General features: G+C 38.9%; 1 protein-coding gene across 1 annotated transcript in view; it reads right to left on the reverse strand.

Annotated features, from left to right (window-relative positions):
• Positions 1-6,983: 6,983 nt before the first annotated feature.
• The window catches only part of SLC1A1 (solute carrier family 1 member 1), a 75,590-nt gene continuing 61,577 nt past the window's right edge, over positions 6,984-20,996 (reverse strand). The window contains exons 6-12 of the mRNA XM_073669169.1: positions 20,685-20,789; positions 19,979-20,163; positions 18,602-18,709; positions 17,995-18,117; positions 16,981-17,175; positions 16,466-16,600; positions 6,984-11,743 (exon numbers count right to left, since the gene is read on the reverse strand). Of these exons, the coding sequence (XP_073525270.1) occupies positions 11,494-11,743; positions 16,466-16,600; positions 16,981-17,175; positions 17,995-18,117; positions 18,602-18,709; positions 19,979-20,163; positions 20,685-20,789 (1,101 nt within the window). The 3' untranslated portion in view covers positions 6,984-11,493. The remainder of the gene's footprint in view (positions 11,744-16,465; positions 16,601-16,980; positions 17,176-17,994; positions 18,118-18,601; positions 18,710-19,978; positions 20,164-20,684; positions 20,790-20,996) is intronic.

Raw genomic sequence — 20,996 nt, forward strand, 5'->3', positions numbered from 1 at the left:
TACTATCTGCCCGTTACCTGCCAGCCTGCTCACCTGGAGCGCTCACCTGTTACCTGCCGGTTACCTGCCTTGGCTATCTGTCCGCTCACCTGGGAGCATCCGCCTGCCTTGTCTGTCAGACCGCTCACCTGGGAGCGCCCACCAGTTACCTGCCAGTTACCTGCATCGTCTGTCTGGCCGCTCACCTGGGAGCGCCCACCTGTTACCTGCCAATTACCTGCCTCGTCTGTCTGCCCGCTCACCTGGGAGCGCCCACCTGTTACCTGCCAGTTACCTGCCTCGTCTGTCTGCCAGCTCACCTGGGAGCACCCACCAGTTACCTGCCAGTTACCCGCCTCGTCTGTCTGCGCGCTCACCTGGGAGCACCTGCCTGTTTCCTGCCAGCCTGCCTGGAGATCCTGCCGTCACTTGCTGTGACCACCTTCCTGGTAAACCGAAAGACTGCTACTTGCCCTGCTTTCTCGAACTGTGACCACCTGTCTGCTACCAGACACTTCCGCCTGCTTGCCGTGTCCATCCGCCATACCGGTCAGTCCCAGCCATCTGACCCGTGGGAGCCACCTGCTCTCTTACAAGGTCATCCCCAGAGTAGCACCTGGTCCCTCAGCCCGGATCCACCCTGGTCACGGTGTCGTTAGCTGCCGTACGATCAGGGTCGGTTCGGGTGGATACTTAGTCACGCCCCTCTGGGTCCCTCCTTGCACCTCGGCAGAGGTTCCACCACCCGGACCCGTAACAGTGAAACATGTATTGTGCCAACTACTTCTCATATAAATGGCATGAAGAGCCCATCCCTGCATGGGCGCCCACTGGAGGATTGTCCTGTCCCCTAAAATTGTAAAGTGCTGTGGAATATGTTGTCGCTATTTATTTATTTTACTCAATTATATAGCACCATTAATTGCACAGCGCTTTACAGACATTATGGGCACTGTCCCCATTGGGGCTCGCAATCTAAATTCCCTATCAGTATTTCTTTTGGAATGTGGGAGGAACCTGGAGGAAACCCACGTAAACACGGGGAGAACATACAAACTCCTTGCAGATGTTGTCCTTTGTGGGATTTGAACCCAGGATGCCAGCACTGCAAGGATGCAAGTGCTAACCACTGAGCCACCATGCTGCTTGTGCTATAAAAATTATTATTATTATTCTCCTGTGGGCCAGTCCAAGCCTGGACACAAGGTAAGGTTTTAATATTAGAGATAAGATAGGACCATCCTGATTGGGTACACATTGTTTGCGCAGTTTTGATCAAAATACTGTTGACTAAGTACCGTATGTTATTTACATGTACTACTACTATTTAATTATTTACTTACCACAGGGTATATGCTCATTTAGTTTTTTTCTTCGGTTTTGTCTGTGAAATGGCCAATGTGAATGTGCTCTTGCACATTGCATGTATACCAATTTATGCTACGGCTCATTTCTTTGGTTTTGCTGTAGTTTCTTGTACTTTGTACAAACAGGGGTGTGGCTCCCCCTTTTGAGCTAGGCATTTCATGTATACAGCTTCCAATGGGCAGGTGTCTAAAGAGTCGAGCCTGTAACCTACTCTGCCCGTATCTACACGGAGGTCAGCTGACACAAGGTAAGGTTTTAATACTAGAGATAGGACTATCCCGATTGGGTACACCTTGCTGTGAAATGGCTTTTACACTTTTTTGATCAAAATAGTGTTAACTAAATACCCAATGTTATTTACATGTACTAATACTATTTACTTATAAATACTTACTGCAGGTATTTGCTCATTTTTTCCTCTGGGTTTTCACATTGAATATTTGTAGTGTATAGATGAAACTTGGACACACAGTGTGTCTTTTCAGGTTAATAAATTTGTGTTGTGCTTATGAATACTGAGGCTATAATTTTGCACCATCCTTTTTTAAGCACCCTGTATATAAGAAATCTTCTCTGTGTCCCACTTCCTTCTCAATGTCCTGTGTGTGGCTGTAAGACAACTGGCTTCAGTAGAAGTCTCCCTGCTATGCCCTGTCTGTAGTAGGTCAAAATATTGCTAATCCCAGCCCCTGGCTAAAGGGGCAAAGATTCAGCCATCACCAGCCGAAGATGGATCAGTTCAGCAGTAGATTAACCCTGTGTTTACAGCCGAATTTTTAGAGTGTTTCAGCGTCATGCAAAAAATGCTGCATACTAATAAACAGAGAAGGAAATTATATTTCCTACTTAATTAAAACACGCATATTTAGGAGTAGCTCTCCTAGGTCTGGAGACATGCTTGGCCAATCCAGCACCTTTACCCTCAATTTCTTTAGCAAGGCAGTGGTCATCTTGGAGGTGTGTTTGGGGTGGTTATCATGTTGGACAACTGCCCTGCGGACCAGTTTGCAAAGGGAGGGAATCATGCTCTGCTTCAGTATGTCACAGTACATGTTAGCATTCATAGTTCCCTCAATGAACTGTAGCTCCTCACAGCAGGCAGCATTCATGCAGCCCCAAACCATGACAATCCCACCACCATACTTGACTGTATGCAAGACACACTTGTCATTGTACTCACCTGGTTGCCGCCACACACGCTTGACACCATCTGAACTAAATACTTTTATCTTGGTCTCCAGTAATCCATGTCCTTAGTCTGCTTGTCTTCAGCAAACTGTTTGCAGGTTTTCTTATGCGTCATCTTTAGAGAGGCGTACTTCTGGGACGACAGCTATGCAGACCAATTTGATGAAGTGTACGGCGTATGGTCTGAGCACTGACAGGCTGATCCCCCACCCCTTTAACCTCTGTAGCAATGCGGGCAGCACTCTAACATTTATTTTGAAAATATACCATCTGGATACAGTGGCATGTAAAAGTTTGAGCACTCCTGGTCAAAATACACTGTTATTGTGAACAGTTAAGCAAGTTAAAGATGAAATGATCTCTAAAAGGGCTAAAGTTAAAGATGACACATTTCCTTTGTATTTTAGGCAAAAAATATATATATTGTCATTTTTTACATTTTTAAAATTACAAAAAGGAAAATTGCCTCTCTAGCAATCTGGGAGCTGCTCTCACTGAAATTTTGATTGGTCTTCCAGACCTTATCTTGACCTCCACTGTTCCTGTCATTTCTTAATTACATGTCAAACTGAGGAAAGGGCAACTTGAAAACGCTTTGCTACCTTTTTATGGCCTTCTCCTGCTTTGTGGACCTCTACCATTTTCATTTTCAGAGTGCTAGGCAGCTGCTTAGAAGAACCCATGGCTGCTGTTTTTTGGCACAAGGTTAAAGGAGGCTGAGTTTTTATAAAGCTGAGAAATTTACTAATGATGATAGTGAGCAAGCCATAATTCTAAGAGGAAAATTAAGTTCCGAAACCTTGGTCAAAGTTATCTGAGCACACAAATCTCCAAGGTTGTCCAAACTTTTGCATAGGCCCGATATCCTTTTTGTAATTTTTAAAATGTAAAAAATGACATTTTTTTTGTCTAAAATGCAAAGGAAATGTGTCATCTTTAATTTTAGGACTTTTAGGGATCATTTCAATTTCATCTCGCTTAACTGTTCACAATAACAGTCATTTTGACCAGGGGTGCCAAAACTTTTACATGCCACTGTACATACATGCCCATGCTATATCCCTGCCTCAATCACAACTGACATAGAGAGATTTGCTGCGCAATCAGTGTAGTGAGGAGGTGCTGGTTGAAGTGGGTAACCCAAGTAATAGTCTATACAAAAGTCAACTGCACTCACAAGAAGACCTTGGAATTTTTAATCATACTGTCTTTTTATGCAAAATAAATCACTGTGGTGCTGGGTAAGGGGACAAAAAATTACAGGCAATGTTTTTGACGTTTTGACCCGTCCCGGGTCTTTTTCAAATGGTCGCTGTGTCCAGAAAGCGTAGGGGTAGAGGTTAATAGGGCAACATGAGCCCCAGCGTCACTGATGTGGGGACTAAATTCCCTGGCGCTTCTCTTAATAAAAAAGATAGCAGTGAAGCAGAGTTTAGTGGGCACGGAACGGCAATTATGCAAATCACAACCTTTTAACTACTTTTGAACCTTTCAAAGTTACTATCTGAAAAAATGGCTGTAATATCCTAAAAGGCAAAATAATATTGTTTGTAATCACACTCCGATAGCTTTACAAATCCACTGCACTAGCTATTAGAAAGCGAAAATGTCATTTTCTGACCTTAGGACAGTTCAATTTATCACAATTCACTCCAAAGATTTTTATTTTTAAACTGTCATGTGAAACGCTTCTTAATAAAGTGTGCCTATGGGTTAAATGTTAGATATTTTCCTTGAAAACCAATTCACTTTATTTCTAAGCATTATTGTTAGTAAGAGTTCAGAATAGTTATAAAAATAATCAAAAATTTAGATAATGTCATGGCACTAGATAACATTTTCCATGTGACAATTCAGTGATAACACTATCTTATCAATAAGTCAAGGGAACCTGGCAAAAGATATTGACCATTTTTCCCTCAGACATTATTTAATGTTTGTTTCCAAAAACTAGTGATATAAGAGCTATATGAAAAAATGTAATGTAAAGTTACTCAAAGTTTTATGTGGAAGAAGACTATGAAATTATTTTGGTCCTGCACAACGATAAGCTTAGTCATACACATCTTAAAGGGAATGTTCCATCAGAAAGTGACTCGATGGCGCCTGTGCAGAAGAACAATGAAGCCAATGCCAATAGAAGAGTGGAAAAGGTGCCCATAATTGCGCTATTGCAGGGCGCAGGCGCGGGATTCCGGCGCCACAGCTACACGTCACTGTGATGCTGATGGGAGGAGGGTGGTACGCAAATGAACACCGGAGGCAGGAGTTTTCTTCCAGGCACCTCACGCCCCGGAGCCTGGAAGAACTCAACAACAAGACCGCAGCATACTGTTAGGACTATTTTAACAATTCTATCACCTGTATGCCCATAGTGACAGGTGAAGAGTCCCAGGGGGTGACAGATTCCCTTTATTCTGGTAAAAATCTAGTTACTAATAAATATTCTTGTTAAAGGAGGCCAGTAATAAATGGTTCTGCGCACAAAGGCTGCCATTATTCTTAGCAGTACAGGTCCTGTTTCTACAAGACGATATGCTGCCAAGAACAATGATCTTGTGAGCCATTTCACCCAACAGATGTGCATTTAGCTTGTTTGTAGGGTGATCGTCAGCCTGTTTACACTACCAAGATTATCAAGGAAAGAGAGTTCTTAAGAAAGCTCGTTCCCGATCGTGTAGTGTAAATGCACCTCAAGACACACTACCATCTTCATACCACCAGGAACCAATCATAATATCAGGCAATAGTAAATTATTAATTTATACAACTGCACACATTTTATTATCTTCAGAATGATATATTGGTTCTCAAAAGCTTGCAGATTTACAAAGCCTTTTATATTACACATGTACAGTTCAAAGATACAGTTTGACATATGTATTGAATGTATATATCGTTTACTCATATGAGTAAATTTACATATTTTTGGCACGTGATTCATAGGTTTGAGACCAAACTGAACTAACGTCTTCTATACTTCAGCTTCGAGTCGTCCAGGTTGAATGTAAAAGTTCATTTTGAATCTTGAAATAGTGAACTGCTTGGATATAATACAGTAATAAGGAAATCTACTGTAATATTTAAAAGTTACCAAATAAAAGCACCTGACACGGGGAGTATGGCTGAAGTATATAGGCGCACTATTGTACTCTAGAAAAAAATGATTCATAATAGTATACCAGTTATAATACAGCTAATAGTGTTACCTCAGTTTGGTCATTGGTGAGTCACAACACTGAAAAGATTGAAGCTCAAGTCAACTCAATTTAACATACAGGTGATTCATGTTCATCTATGATTCTTGTGGTGGCTGAAAATGTTTCTGGGCCTCAATATTCCACTAGGATTACATTTTATTGCATTAATTTAATACAATATTCTTTATTCTGTTTCTTAATTACATACATTTCTGAAGTAGAAGGCTGGATACATTCAAACCATGTCTATAAAGCTCTGTTCACACTAGAGCCATAGCTGTGGAAGTCACGATGGTCTGATAGAGCGATGATTCAACTATTTCAAATGGTCACCAAAGGACCCCATTTACTTTACTATTTTATTCTCCATTAGCTTTTTATTTTCCCATTAATGGAGCTTGTCTTTACGCGTGATATTTCTATTTATATCATTTTAGGGTACATATTAGTTTTGACTGCTTTTTATGGCATTTTTTAGGGTGGTGCATTGACCAAAAAAGAACAACTCTGGAAATTTGTTTATTTTCTTCTCTTTACAGCGTTTACCATATGGGTTAATTTATTTTTATATTTAGATAGAAAAAAACTTTTAAGGATGTAATACCAAATATGCAGCATTTCTTTCATTATTTTTAAACTAAGAAAAGGGCTAGTGACTTACACTTTTGCGTTTTTTTTATTTTTAAAAACATCATTTTTTATTCCTGCTTTTTAGTCCCCTTGTGGGACTTGAACTTGCTTTAACGAGTGATCGTTTGTTCTATATACTGCAATATGGCAGTATTGTAGAAATATTGTGAAAATGAAGTTATTCTATGAAGCCCACAAAACCAAGTTACTGGTAAAACAGCAGTGAATGGAGCTAATTAAGGTTGCTGCTGCAGGCAGATGCTGGCTGTATACCACAGGTGGAATCTGTCGGGTATGGTACAAGCTCAGTTCTTTAGCGCACTCCATACACCTGCACATGGCATAGGACATACTATTATGTGCTATGTCTGGAAGGTGTTAAAAGCCAGTTGAGAACCGCTGGTACAATTTATACAGAATTTCATTCATTACGTTAAAGTGAACATCCGCCCTGGAACTAAAAAGTTATGTAAAGTCACCCTACTTGGCGCCCTCCATTTGACACTCACTGCCTCCTCCGGTGTCCCAGTACTCCTGCATCCAAGATGGTCACTGTAGTGGTAAGTCTAAACCATTACCGTAAAGTCAATGACTGAGATGGCTGTGTGGGAGCAGTGGTAAATTTGAAGAGTTATTATTATTATTTATTATTATAGCGCCATTCATTCCATGGCGCTTTACATGTGAAAGGGATATACATAGCACAAACAATTACAATAAATTTGAACAATACAAGTCAGCGACTGGTACAGGAGGAGCGAGGAGGAGCTCCTAGAGTTGGAACTCTAGTCTCAGCAAAGGAGGCAGCAGGAGGTAAATGAATAAGAGGACTTTACATTGCAAATATATAGTCCGTTTGTTGTGCCAGGGTGGAGGCTCATTTTAAAGGAGTTGTCCACTACTTTATATTACCCCCCAATGTATCCCCCTCTAAGCCTTTTTGTAAATACCTTACATTGCAGATAATGTCTGTGAGCGGCGCTATCACTGGCCACTCATAGGCATCACGTGACAGCCGGCTCTGACATCCACTGAAGTCACGACAAGTGCTGGCAGCAGCCGGGGGTCTTTTTCTTCCTGGTTCCAGGTGGATGCCAGGCTGTGGGTGGGATTACCCCCCCGCGTCACACCCGGCATCCACCGCGCGCTCAGCCTCTCCTCATTCATTGGGAAAGCGCGTGGTGGATGCCGGGTGTGACGTGGGGGGTAACCCCGCCCACAACCGAGCAGCCACCGCGGGGACCCCAGCGCTCAGTCACGCCTCACTTGTCGTGACGTCAGCGCAGGGTCACGTGATGCCTGTGAGCGGCCACCGATAGCGCCGCTCACAGGCATTACAAAAAGGCTTAGGGGCACCGGGGGGATATATTGGGGGATTAACCTAAATAGTGCACAATTTCTTTAAGCCTTCTTACAGATGCCTCAATATTTTGTTATTTTACTAATTTATATGGCACCAACATATTTCACAGAGCTGTACAGAGATTGTCACTCACATTAATCAATGTTCCCAATGGGGCTCATCATCTAATTTCAAATTAACTTATCATTGTGTTTTTGGAGTTAACATAAAAAACAGCATGTTGCCTTTGCTCATCACTCACATCAGCTCTCAACTGTTGAGTGTGAACCCAAGAGTAATCAAAGTACCAAATTTATTATAGTTCTAACTATCTAAAAACTACTATAATGTGCTTTCAGGAGCTTTATAGTGGTTTTCCATATCTCATAGTGAAAAGTTACTTTAACCAGGTCCCTTCACTCCACTGCCTTATCATGTCCTAATAGAACATGTTTCTATAAGGTCGTTCATCTTCACCCCAGCAATGTGATCCCGGGGCTCCTTACAGATAGTACTCACTTCCCACTGTTACCACAGACACAGCAGTCAGCCACATATCAAAGCTTAATAGCTTGTGCCAGAGCAAGATGCAATAGGCTGACTGTCAGTATAACACTGACAGGCTGGATAATGTACTGCACTACATAAGTAGTGCAGTGTATTAACTATGCGATCAAGGGATTGCATGTCCAAGTTCCCTTGGGGGACTAACAAATACTGTAAAAAAAACAACTGTTTTTAAGTGTTAAAAGTGGAGAAAAAAAGAAAAGAAAAACATATTTTTCAAAATAAAAACTAATCTAACCTAATAAAAACAAACACCCCCCCCCAAAAAAGTCTAATTTAACTTTATCCATATAATAATAAAAAGGGTCTAATTTAACTTTATCCATATAATGCAATAAATGTATCATTATGTATCCCACATAGTAAGCGTCACAAAAAAATATGTAAAACTACAACTAAAATAAAATAAAAAAAATAAAAAAGTCTTATGTATCACAAAATAGTATCAAAAAAACCTACAGCTTGTTCCACAAAAACAAGCCCTCACATAGCTCTGTAACAAAACTCAAAAGTTATAGCTCTCAAAATATTCACTTTTTTAAAAAGCGATTTTAAAAGTAGTAAAACATGAAAAGACAAGTTCGAAACTGGGTCTTCATATCGATGAATACTGTAAGACTATATCATTATTCACCCTACATTCTGAGCGCACTACGCTCCGAAAAAAAAAATACAAGAAACTATGCCAGAATTGCTGTTTTTTTGTTCAGTTGACAGAAAAATGTTTAACTTATTGCTCTTAGCGTATGGCAACAAAATGATTTTTTTATTCAAACAATATTTTTTGTACAAAAGTAATAAAATATAGATAAAACTACATCAATTTGGTATCCCTGTAATTGAGCTGACCTGCAGAATTAAAACTTTATCTGTGTAGCAAACAAAAAATCAGAAATCACAATTGCTGTTTTTTTTTCTAGTTTTTCCCATGAAGTGCTAATAATAATAAGTTCGATATTAAGTTGTATGTACCCCGAAATGCTGCCACTTACATCTGTCTCTTATCCTGCAAAAAAACAAAAGCTTTTATAAAGCTACAGTGATGAAAAAATATTAAAATTACGGCTCCTGGAATACAACAATGAGAAAACAAAAAAGATGTGCAGACGTAAGGCTAAACTAGACCCAGTCTTTAAGGGGTTAAAGAAAAAAATGCACAGTAAAATGTCTTGATGTTGAGAAAATTCCCACATTTTTGGAGGCGCTACAAAAGACAAAAGGGCAATTTTTATGATACAGAAGACAAGAAAATGTGTAATGTTAAATTAAACAAAAGAAATCTACTAATAAAAATCCATCATTTTTCCATCACGTCAACTACGTTTAGTTATAATAATTCTCTTAAAGCACATATCCTAATTTTAATAGATTCCCAACTAGAATGAATAAAATAATGAGCATTTGCCATCTCTGTTGTTCCTTCATCTTTTCAGTGTTGGACATTAAGTGCTAAATTCTCTTTCCTGACACATTTATCTTCACAGTGGTGTTTACTGCAGCTCAACAAAACTGAGTCGTTATGAACACTTTTTAAAGGTGTAAAATCTTTTGTCACCAGTCAGAAACCTAAGACATAATCTCAATCCTGTGACAACAAGAATGGAAATGAAGGAGGCTTTGATTATCTTGTCCTATAGTTGTAGAGCCTGGGTGGTCACATAAGATCAGCATAAAAAGAGCTCTTTTCATAGGTGTTTTATTTTAAACGATTCAGGTTTATTTGGCAATAGTTTTCATTGGCATGTCTACCATGCTAAGGCAAAGTAGTATACAACCCACTAATACTGAATTATTCAACCCCCTCTAAAAAACGGCCACAACTTCTCAGCTCTGTCGTGGAAAAAAAATTCTCCTATTAAAAACTCAAAGAAAGAAGTATAGACCAGCTATGTAATTACAGTCGTTTCAGATTATCTATAGAAATCATCATCAACCATACAAATCAATCCAAGACCAGAAGAACAATCCTACATAGATCTGGTCTTGATCATTTGAACTCTTAAAGTGCACACATACAGATTAATATGTTTCTCAATGGTTATATACTGTAGTAAATAGTTATTTTTTTTTAAGTTTTTACATGCGTGTTTTACTGTATGTTTACTGGCAAACACGAGATGGGTTATCTCTTACGCCCAACAAGATGGGTCATTTCTTACGCCCACCTCATGCCTTATTGACTTGCATAATAGATATCAGGGCTGGTGGCTTTCTGTGTAGACATTTATATGGCACATTTAACTGTAATGAGAATCATTAACAGTATGGGTAGAGCACATCCCCAATCCCCTTGGCTACCAACATGACACGCTCTACATTGGGTTATCTCAATGCATACATGCTTCCCTAATACATATGTATGATAATTTTCCTCGTATTGCATGGGTCCTGCGCTTAGACAAGCAAATATCCCTTTATTTCTCCATAAAAATCAGTTGGAAGACAGAATAAAAGTGAATCTTTCTCTTTGGACAAAGAAATAAAATATGACCACAATATACAGAAAATGCTGATGTGCGTGACAATTTACAAGGCATTTTTGTTTAAAGGTCCACAAGGTATAAAAGATAAGACCTGGTATGGAAAGGTATAGTGTAAACATCTGATAATCCCATGATGGTGTTTTTTGACTCTGGTCCTTTACGAACCAATATTCAAAAAGTGTCAAACAGCTATTATGGCAAAAAGTTCTTGTGTATTAATGCTAAAGACTAATAATAAGGGGTAAATAATGTAAATAGGCAGCCATGTGCTTAACGAATAACCATCATGAGAAACCGCAGGGAGATACAAACACACATTCTCATTCATCAATGGCCTCTGGATCCTTTTCCACGTGAACGTTTACAGGATAGGTTATATCTAAGGCAACTCCCATTTTACCTTGGTGGCCAGTTACTCCAAATGTAGAGGACATGAGACATAAAAAGGACATGAGACTGTGCTTCAAAAGAGCTAATGCAAAAGATTCACATTACTGACCTAGATGCCATAATCCAGGTAAAGAACATGCTAACTTGTAATACATTCCAAAATATTGGGCACTTCATGTTCCCATAGAAAAGAAAAAGTAAAATATTTTACAGCTCTCCTTTTCATCTCTCCTGCTGGCAAGAGGCAAACGAGTCCATGTGTTTAAGAGGAAAATCTCAATTTGTTTTCACTTTATTACACCTAATGTTCCATAAAGTCCACGTGCGCTCAGTTCCCCTCGCTCCTTCAGAATTGTGATGTCTGAGTAAAAGATATATTATCTGACTTATCCACAGCAAATCCTCCATTCACATAAGACTTTTTCACCTCACTGTCCTCCTCGTTTTTCAGTATACTTGGCTCAATGGCAAAGGGGTTGGCAATGTTAACTTCTGATGTGATATCCATTTGCTCCAATTCTTTCTTGGAGAGCTTCTCTACTATCCCAGTTCCATACGCATCACCAAGAACATTTACCATGGTCCTAAATCGATCCCTACAAAACAGAAATGTTTACTTACAATGTGTTCTGATGATCAGCAACCAGACACAGAACTGCATTTCGTTAAGTTAGTGTAACCATTGGAATATTTTTATTAATAATACAAGCAAAGATAAACATTGTAACATATTGATGATAGGAAAATGCCACTTTCTCCACATATCAGACTTCTCCTCTCTCCTGTACTGATCACTTACTCTCAAGTCACTGGTAAAATCCAGGTTAGCAGCTCATTGAGGGATCAGGTTACAGTTGCTTCACATAGAAGTATATGGAGAGGAGAGGGAGAGAAGTAGAGAGGAGTTGCTGGAGAGAGACAATGGAAGAGGCACACAGAGAATCTGTTGCTGCTAGTCCCAAGGTCCTCCATTCAGCAGAGAAAACTGTGATTCTATTACAGTAAACTAACTGATACATCACTGGAATCACGGTCTCTATTTCTACATCATGCTGCTGTCAGATTATATAGCAAAAACCTACTGACAGATTCCCTTTAATTTAAATCTATTTTTTTAATCTTTATAAACTTGTCAACTTATTTTCCAGACTTTTTTACAGTTCATTATTCAGTGTATTCCATACTATTAGTTGTTTAGCCAAAACTGTGAATACTACTTATAGAAATAAGGTCTACGTAACATTACTTTAAATGATGGAGAGTGGAAAAAAAAATCATAAATTAAATGTCAGCTTTCCTGTGTGATGCTGAGTCACTTCTCACGGACAAGCCGTGAGGTGGGGAAGTCAAGGAGTCCGAGGTCAAATTCCAGGAGAGTACGTCAAAGACAAAAGGGTTAAGACAAATGAATAGTCAAAGGCAAATTCCGGGGTCAGGCAGCTAAGGCCAGAGTACGTCAAAGGCAAAAGGGGTAATACAAACGAGAAGTCAAAAAGACAAATCCGAGGTCTGGCAAGAAAGATCAGAATATGAGAACACAGTGCACAGAGCAAACACACCACCCAACAAGGCTATGATTGGCAATGGTCTGACCACTGCCAGCCAGCTAAATAGCCAGGTAATCACCTTGAAGCCAGATTGGGCAGCTGAGCTGTTACTCAAAATACTGACAGGCCAGCACGCCTATTCTTCTGATTGGGCAGCTGGATTGTCACTCACAATACTGACGGCCCAATCACGCCCCTGATCCTATCGGGCGGCTGAGCCGTCAATCACACCGTCCTTAGGACACCGTGAGTGGTGGAATTGTGACATCCTGCCTTTAAAGGGGTTGTCTCAATGTGCAATTTCAGGATCACACAGCTCCTGAATGTTGACTCTGCTAGCAAAGGCAGCTTTGCTTCTGCAGTATAGAAGAAACACAGTGCGATTGAAGCTGGCTGGACTCAGCGATCAAGCCAGCTTCCAAGCACAGATCCTGTTTACTCCGTGTGCTCCTTACCTACGTAATAAGCCAGAATGAGACTGCAGAGTGGCCGGTAACCCAGGTATCAAGTTTTACAATGTAAAATTAAAAATCCCTCCATTCTTGACAACAGAGAGGAATTTTAATAAAAGGTAAATTGCAAAGTTGGTTGTTTTCACAAGCACTTTGCAATTTTACCCATTTATAAACTTGAAACAACGCCTTTAATATTCTCCACCACGTATATATCAGTATGTATGACTATGTGTAGACGGCTTTATATATACATACAAGTTGCTATAAATAAAAACCCTAAATCTACTGACTTTGCATCCTTTAATATTAATGTTGCATCTGCTGTTCTCCGTCATAACTATGAATATTTTAAGCTGTGAAGAAATGGATTGGGAGGTCATGGCGATACGTCTCTGACCTTTTTTATCTTCAGTAATATAATTGTGTACAATTCCCAGTGACTGTAATATTGTAATAAGCAGGGCTATAAACTGGGTGATAATGTGCCATCTGCGAGTTACAGGTCAAGAATGGAACATTTAAAAATTAACTTGAGAAATACCTTCTTCACATGTCTCACCAGATGCATTATGAAATCTTTTAGCTGCATGTTATACAATAATATCTGATTAGTTGCCAGGGAAACACAACTGTTTTTCCTTTGTTTTCAGAGAACCACTTTTAGCTTTAACCCCTTCTTGACGTGTGATGTAAATGTACGTCACATGCAGGTCTATGAAGAGGTTCAGGAACAGAATCCCTCCCATACAAGAGGATGATGACTGTGTTACCTGCCACTAAAAGCGCAGTCAGATGGCCGTATAGATCAAAGAGATCAGAACACCGTGCACGGACTGGCTGGCGGCTCGCCCGGTAGCTGCATAGAAATACATGAAGCTGTCAAGCTCAGGTTGGGAGAGCCACCGACCAGTCTGGGCACTGCGGTCCGATCTTGCTCAAACAGAATGCTTTTTTTGTTCATTCTTTTTTTTCTTGACCACTAAAATGTAAACGAAAACTACAAGTTTGGTATGGCCATAGTCGTTCTGACCTTAAGTATCATGTTGTCAGGTCATTTTACTGGACAAAGAAATCCATAAAAACAAAATAAAAAAAAATACCGAAAGTGTGCTTTTTTCACTATTTCACCACACATTTATTTTTTCCCCATTTTTCGTACACTATCTGGCAAAATATACTGTGTCATTCAAAACTGCATCTCGGCCTGCAAAAAATGACAGAAGAAGGGGCGGAAAAAACTAAAAGTGATGAGAAATGGCACTGGCAGGAAGAAAGAGATAGCTAAGCACTACTGCATGTAATTCGTGCCTAGAAGAATGACCTCTGTCAATGATATCTGAAGGGAACTGAAGTAGGAATAACAACAATTCCTTGCTAAAATGACATTTTATTGATCTCCAACCAATATAAACAGACATGAACATATGAAGTTTCAACCACAATGGCCTTTGTCAAGGTTATCTGTGCAAAATAAGGTGTAGATACATTGTGTGGGCTGTCCATATAAACAGAGAATATATACAAATTTACAATGCATGATCAGAGAATTCTGTAACACATGAGCATAATTATTCAAGGAATGGTCATAAAATATAATATAATAGATTTCTAAGCAATGTAAGTATTCATTTTAGAAAAGCATATATATATATATAAGTGTATCACATCCAGTGCAGAGAGCATCTATAGTAAAGAAGGAGAGAAATATCTTTATGAGATCTATGTAAGATCATAATGAAAGGAAAAAGAGGTAGGTGGAAAAAACATAGATCTTATAGAGATATTCCTCTCCTTTTTTACTTCAGACTACTCTGGACTGTCCACATATGATACACTGATATACAGCAGGTGAAAAAAGTATTGAACGCATCACCAATTTTCTAAGTAAATATATTTTTAAAGGTGTTATTGACATTATATTCTCACCAGATGTCAGTAGCAACCCATCCAATCTACACAGGCAGAGAAATCAAAGCAAGAGGTCGATAAATTAAGTTATGTGTAATAATGAGAAATGACACAGGGAAAAAATATTGAACACATGAAGAAAGAGACGTGCAAAAAGTCATGGAAAGTTATGACACTAGCTGAAATCTATCAGCAATCCTGCCACTTAGTGAAAAATAATATCAGATAGTTCAACTGATGGCCTATAAAAAAGTGTCCCATTACCAAGGTGCTACACAAGAAACATCTCATGATGGGTAAAGCCAGTGAGCTGTCTCAAGACGTTTGCAACCTTATTGTTGCAAAACATACTGATGGCATTGGTTACAGAAGAATTTCTAAACTACTGAAGGTTCCACTGAGCACTGTTGGGGCCATAATCCAGAAGTGTAAAGAACATAATTTCACCATAAACCGGCCATGACCAGGTGATCCCCGCAACATTTCAGACAGAGGAGAGAAAATAATTATTAGAAGAGTTGTCCAAGAGCCAAGAACTACCTGTGGAGAGCTACAGAAAGACCTGAAATCAGCAAGTACAATTTTTTCAAAGAAAACAATAGGTAGTGCACTCAACCTCCAAGGCCTGTATGCACACTCACCACGCAAGACTCCATTGCTGAACAAACAGCATGTTCAAGCATGTTTAAAGTTTACTCAACAACATATAGACAAGCTTTTGAAATACTGGAAGAATGTAGTCTAGTTAGACAAGACCAAAATTGAACTCTTATGATGCCGTAATACACAACATGTTTGGAGGCATCTTGAAGCTGTCATCACCAACAAAGGCTTTTGTATAAAGTATTAAATACATTCCAGTAAGTGTGTTCAATACTTCTTCCCTGTGCCATTTCTCATTATTATATATAACTTAATTTATGGACATCCATGGTATGATTTCTTTGCCTGTGCGGATTGGATGGGTTGTTAACGGCATCTTGGAAGAATTTCATGTCAATAGCATTTTTAGAAATATATTTACTTAGAAAATTGGTGACGTGTCCACTACTTATTTCACCCGCTGTACATGCTTTTCTAAAATAAATACCTTGCTTAGAAATCTATTATATTTGGGTACATTCCATGAATAACTATGATCATGTGTTACAAAATTATCTGATCATGTATATGTACACTTTACTTTGCACAGATAATTTTGACAAAGACCATAGTGGTCAAAATGTTGGATGTTTATTTGATCGGAAGTAAATAAACCGTCACTTGAGCAACAAACTGTTGTCATTCATATTTCAGTGCCGAAGTTAACAACTGTCAGGAAGAAGTTACAGAATTTGTAAACCCAGATGTAGATTGTTACCAGTAGACAAAATATAAACTATTATACAATGCTTAGCTATGCACTTACAGAAGCCAGTCAACAGCGATGATAAGAGTGACATCCTCCGCTGGAAGCCCCACAGCACTTAGAACGATCACCATGGTAACCAGGCCGGCCTGGGGTACGCCGGCCGCTCCTACACTGGCTGCAGTAGCTGTCACGCTGTAAAAAAATGGAAAAGTGTTAAGTAAAGGCACAAATTTGATTTAAAGGGTGTGTGCCAAGTTTGGTAGTTCTCTCCTATCCATAGGGGGGTCCGACACTCAGTGATCAGGAAATTAGGAATAGGGAGTAACTTTCAACCTTGGCACAAATCTTTTAATGATGGGTATTCTGTAAACAAGATAACACAAGAAACTATAATAAAAAAAGATGTATAAAATCTATAAGTGTCAAGTTCTTAGGTTTTACATACAGTACTTTGGTAGGGGCTATGCAGCGACAAAGGCAGAACATTGTGCTTTAGGGTTAATGACAAAGAAATGCTAAAGGCTTTCCACAAAATAACACAGAAGCAATTTGCCATGATTAACGCAACAGACCTAATTGTGACGATCTGACCAACATCCAGGTTCATGTCATTCAGCTGTGCTATAAACACTGCTGCCACTGCCTCATACAGAGCTGTGCCATCCATGTTGATCGTGGCTCCCACTGGTAGAACAAATCTTGTTATCCGTTTGTCCACCCGGTTCTTTTCCTCAGCACAGCGGAAAGTTACTGGTAAAGTTGCTGAGCTGAAAATCATTGACACGTGATGTTATAAGACATATGCCTGAGTTTGCTTGCACTTCTAGAAGGGTTTTTTGCAGCTAATCCGTCACATTATGGATATCAGGCTAGTTATCTTTTCATACTGTTCAGTCCTATTCTTGGGACTATACTAGGCTATGTGCTGTACTTTCCATACTATCAGTGTTTTATCAGCACAAGATTATCACTGCTGGACTAGATGCCTGCATGCCTCTTGGTCCAACCCCGTCCCCACACTGATTAGCAGATTACTGTGAATATGCAATGTACATAAAAAGCTGTGGTGTGGTTGGGTTAGCTTTCCAAGCACTGCTACATATACAGGAGAGAAAACCCTAGTTGTATCACAACTGCTGCACCCAGTAAACTAAGCGATATAGCGCTGGAATCAGGGTCTCTGTCCCTACAATATGCTGCTCTCAGATAAGATAGCAAAAACCTGATGACAGATTCCCTTTAATAATTAGACACATTTTTGGTTGTACTTGCATTGGAAATTAGAGATTAACCATCACATACTGGTATAAACTCATAGTAAATCTGTCAGTTAATAAAGGCCATGCCCCCTCCTGCTAAACTTTGCCCACCTTTCTGACACTTTTGTGGTGAAGTGATAAGAGATGTGAAAAGTCACAAATTGTAGTTTTTTATATTGCAACTTTTCTATGCCGTATTAGTGTCATAAAGCATTTGATAAATTCCTCCTACGGGCTTTTCTTTTTTTTTTTTTATACTGTTGAAAGCAAAAAAATAATCAACAACTACGATTTCTAAAATGAACATGTAATAAAAGAATGACTTACCTTGATGATATCATAAGTGCTGTAAGAAGAGCTTGTGCCATACCCATTGCAAAACGGAAAGGATTCTTCCGCACTATTATTAAATAAATAAGTGGCAACACTATAATGGAATGAATGGCAAGTCTGTAAGAAACAAAACAAAATAAAAGTGTTAATCAGCTTCTATAAAAGTCATTTTAACCATCATCAAGACTTGAAGCTAGTTAGGAATTCATAAAATAATATGTTTGGGCACTAGAATAAATTTTAATGGTACCATTTGCTATTGCATTTGGCATACAGTACATGCTATTTTGATATATACAACCCCTGGCAAAAATTATGGAATCACCGGGCTCGGAGGATGTTCATTCAGTTGTTTAATGTTGTTGAAAAAAAGCCGATCACAGACAGGGCACAAAACTAAAGTCATTTCAAATGGCAACTTTAGGGCTTTAAGAAACACGAAAAGAAATCAAGATTAAAAATGTGGTACTCAGTAAGGGTAATTTTTTTCAGACCAAGCCCGGTGATTCCATAATTTTTGTCAGGGGTTGTATTTTTTCATTTTTACCATCAACAGAAAAGTTAAAATATCAATTTCATAAATATTACAGAAGAAACATACCCACTGAGCACTGTTGCCATATAAAGACCAAGCTTGCGGAAAATCTCCCAGTCATTAACTTCAATTATCTTCCCTGCTATCAAAAACAAGATACCAAGGGGCATGTACCTAAAATGTATCAAAGAAATAAATGAATAAATGTTAGCCTTGTAGTAACAATGACAGTCTGATCTAAACTAGTGGGAAAATATTTATATTAGAGACAGGTGAATAAATTCGCAGGACCCTGGCCAAGCAACCAAATCATGTCCGCTGGATGAGAGTGCCCTGTGAACCGCCTCCTACTTTCCGGCATCCCCAGTTCCTCTTTTGTTATCTATGGTTTTTCACAGGACTATAGCTAAACCTTCATGCAGAGAATTAACCGTTCAATGCTTGTCGTCCGAGAGCAGTAATTCAGCCATGGCCATATTAGAGGGAAGTTAACAAGAGATGTTGACATTACTGACATTGTCCCACCTGACCTAATATAAACAGTAGGCCGTGAGGTGCTAACATCCAGTTGGCTGTTCTGGTGATGTATTCATATACTGATGGTGTTTCTGGTGATTTGTTTCTGTACTGTTGGTGGTTGTGATTCAGTATGTTTGTACTCTTGGTTGTTCTGGTGCTGTATTTCTGTACTGCTGGTGCTTCTGGTGATGTATTTCTGTATAGTTGGAGGTTCTTTATACATGTACTATTATTGGTTCTGATGCTGTACACATGTAGAAATCCATAACTTGTCAAATAACATGACACATGACTATTAATAAACTACTGTGCCATCTGACAAGTTAAGGGTTGCTACATCTGTATTTATGTTAGGAGCATTAATTATAAAATTAAGCACTATAACATGCCAAACCCTAATAGGGTGTTAAATACTCACTGTTAGAATTCGGCTCTGCTTGCAGGTTCCAACAGTCGCCACATGACCACTCATGGGACTTTCGTACTTACGTTCACGTGCCAACTAGCTTCTCTTCCTGCTTCTCTCAATAAAACAGGGGTTGTAGTTTTTCACTGAACACTGAGAGAATTAGGAAGAGCAGCCAGTCAGCTCGTGACTGTAAGTGTGCAAATCTCATATCAGCGGTCACATGACGACTACTTAAACCACTTATGCTATGTATAGGAGGGGGACGCAGAACTGAATGTTTGCCCTAACTGCAGGAAAACCTAGATTCTCCTCTGTGCTGCTTGCTCTTTGATCCTTATTGGACCTTTATGAATGAAGATTTATTTCAGCTTCTTTAATTTTTCCTGGCAGAGAAATAAAATTTTTTGTTGTTGCACAATAAATACAAAAAAGATGCTGGGACAAAATCACTACACCACTGGCATACTAGTATGCAACTACTGATTTAAGGAAAAGGCATTTTGTCCATCACGTACCACATGATGATCTGGACTATTTGCATTGTTGCGTCATTCAGTGCATTGAAAAAATCCACCAAAACTTGGCCCTTTTCTCCCATCTTTCCAATGACAACTCCAAATACAAGACAAAAAACGATGAGGCCCAAGACATTGACTCCATCAGTGTACAGACCAACAATTTTGTATTCCTTTGTCTTGTTCTGCAAAGGCAAAAATAATCCGGACTTTAAAAAATATAAGACTGCCTGCTATAACTCATCAAATACAGAAATATATGCTCCACCTCACCTATTCATATATGCTGCTTTCTTCTACACCTTCTTGCTGCCTGTACTGCAGTTTGAGCTATATACTATAGAGACAACTCTTAATTTATGCTATTTGACCAATCATCTACAAAACTTATCTATAAATCATACACTTGATATACATTGTAGAGACACCCAAGAGCTACCAAGGAATATGCAGGACATTTTCATACTACAGTTGCTTTATTCACAATGACAATGGATTTGTCCCTTAAACTGACTATTGCTTAGTCCAGATACCACTTCAGTGAATCTGTATTCTGCATTTTATTTAAAAGATGTAAGAAAAATAACAATATGCCATGTAAGCAAAAAAATGGATACTTCATTATCCTAACTGGTTTAACATTAATAAATTCAGCTAGACATCCATGACATCAATATAAACTATTTTAATAGAATCTGCATATTACCTCCTGTTCTTCTGTCGCAAACAGATTGAAAGTATCATTCTTCTCAATGGTGCTGTTCTTGTCAGGTTCTTTTGATGGTTTTAGCTCTTCACGCTTGGTCTTGTACTGTAATAGAAAATGTCCTTTTGTCTTTTGCTCTTCAAACGTATATTAAAAAGACTCTAACACATAAATGGTTGTGTTTGAGCGAGTTGACATAATGGCTGATTCTGGTACATCAGAGAATTATCAGTAATAATCTTTTTAGACATGACAGTGAGTAATCAAAAAGGCTGATTTTTATAGTTTAGTTATTTTCTTTTTTAGATTTAA

The sequence above is a fragment of the Phyllobates terribilis genome, unplaced genomic scaffold (assembly GCF_046119375.1).
Source record: "Phyllobates terribilis strain yellow unplaced genomic scaffold, ASM4611937v1 Scaffold_1__5_contigs__length_1240528914, whole genome shotgun sequence".
In the NCBI taxonomy this organism is placed as follows: domain Eukaryota; kingdom Metazoa; phylum Chordata; class Amphibia; order Anura; family Dendrobatidae; genus Phyllobates; species Phyllobates terribilis.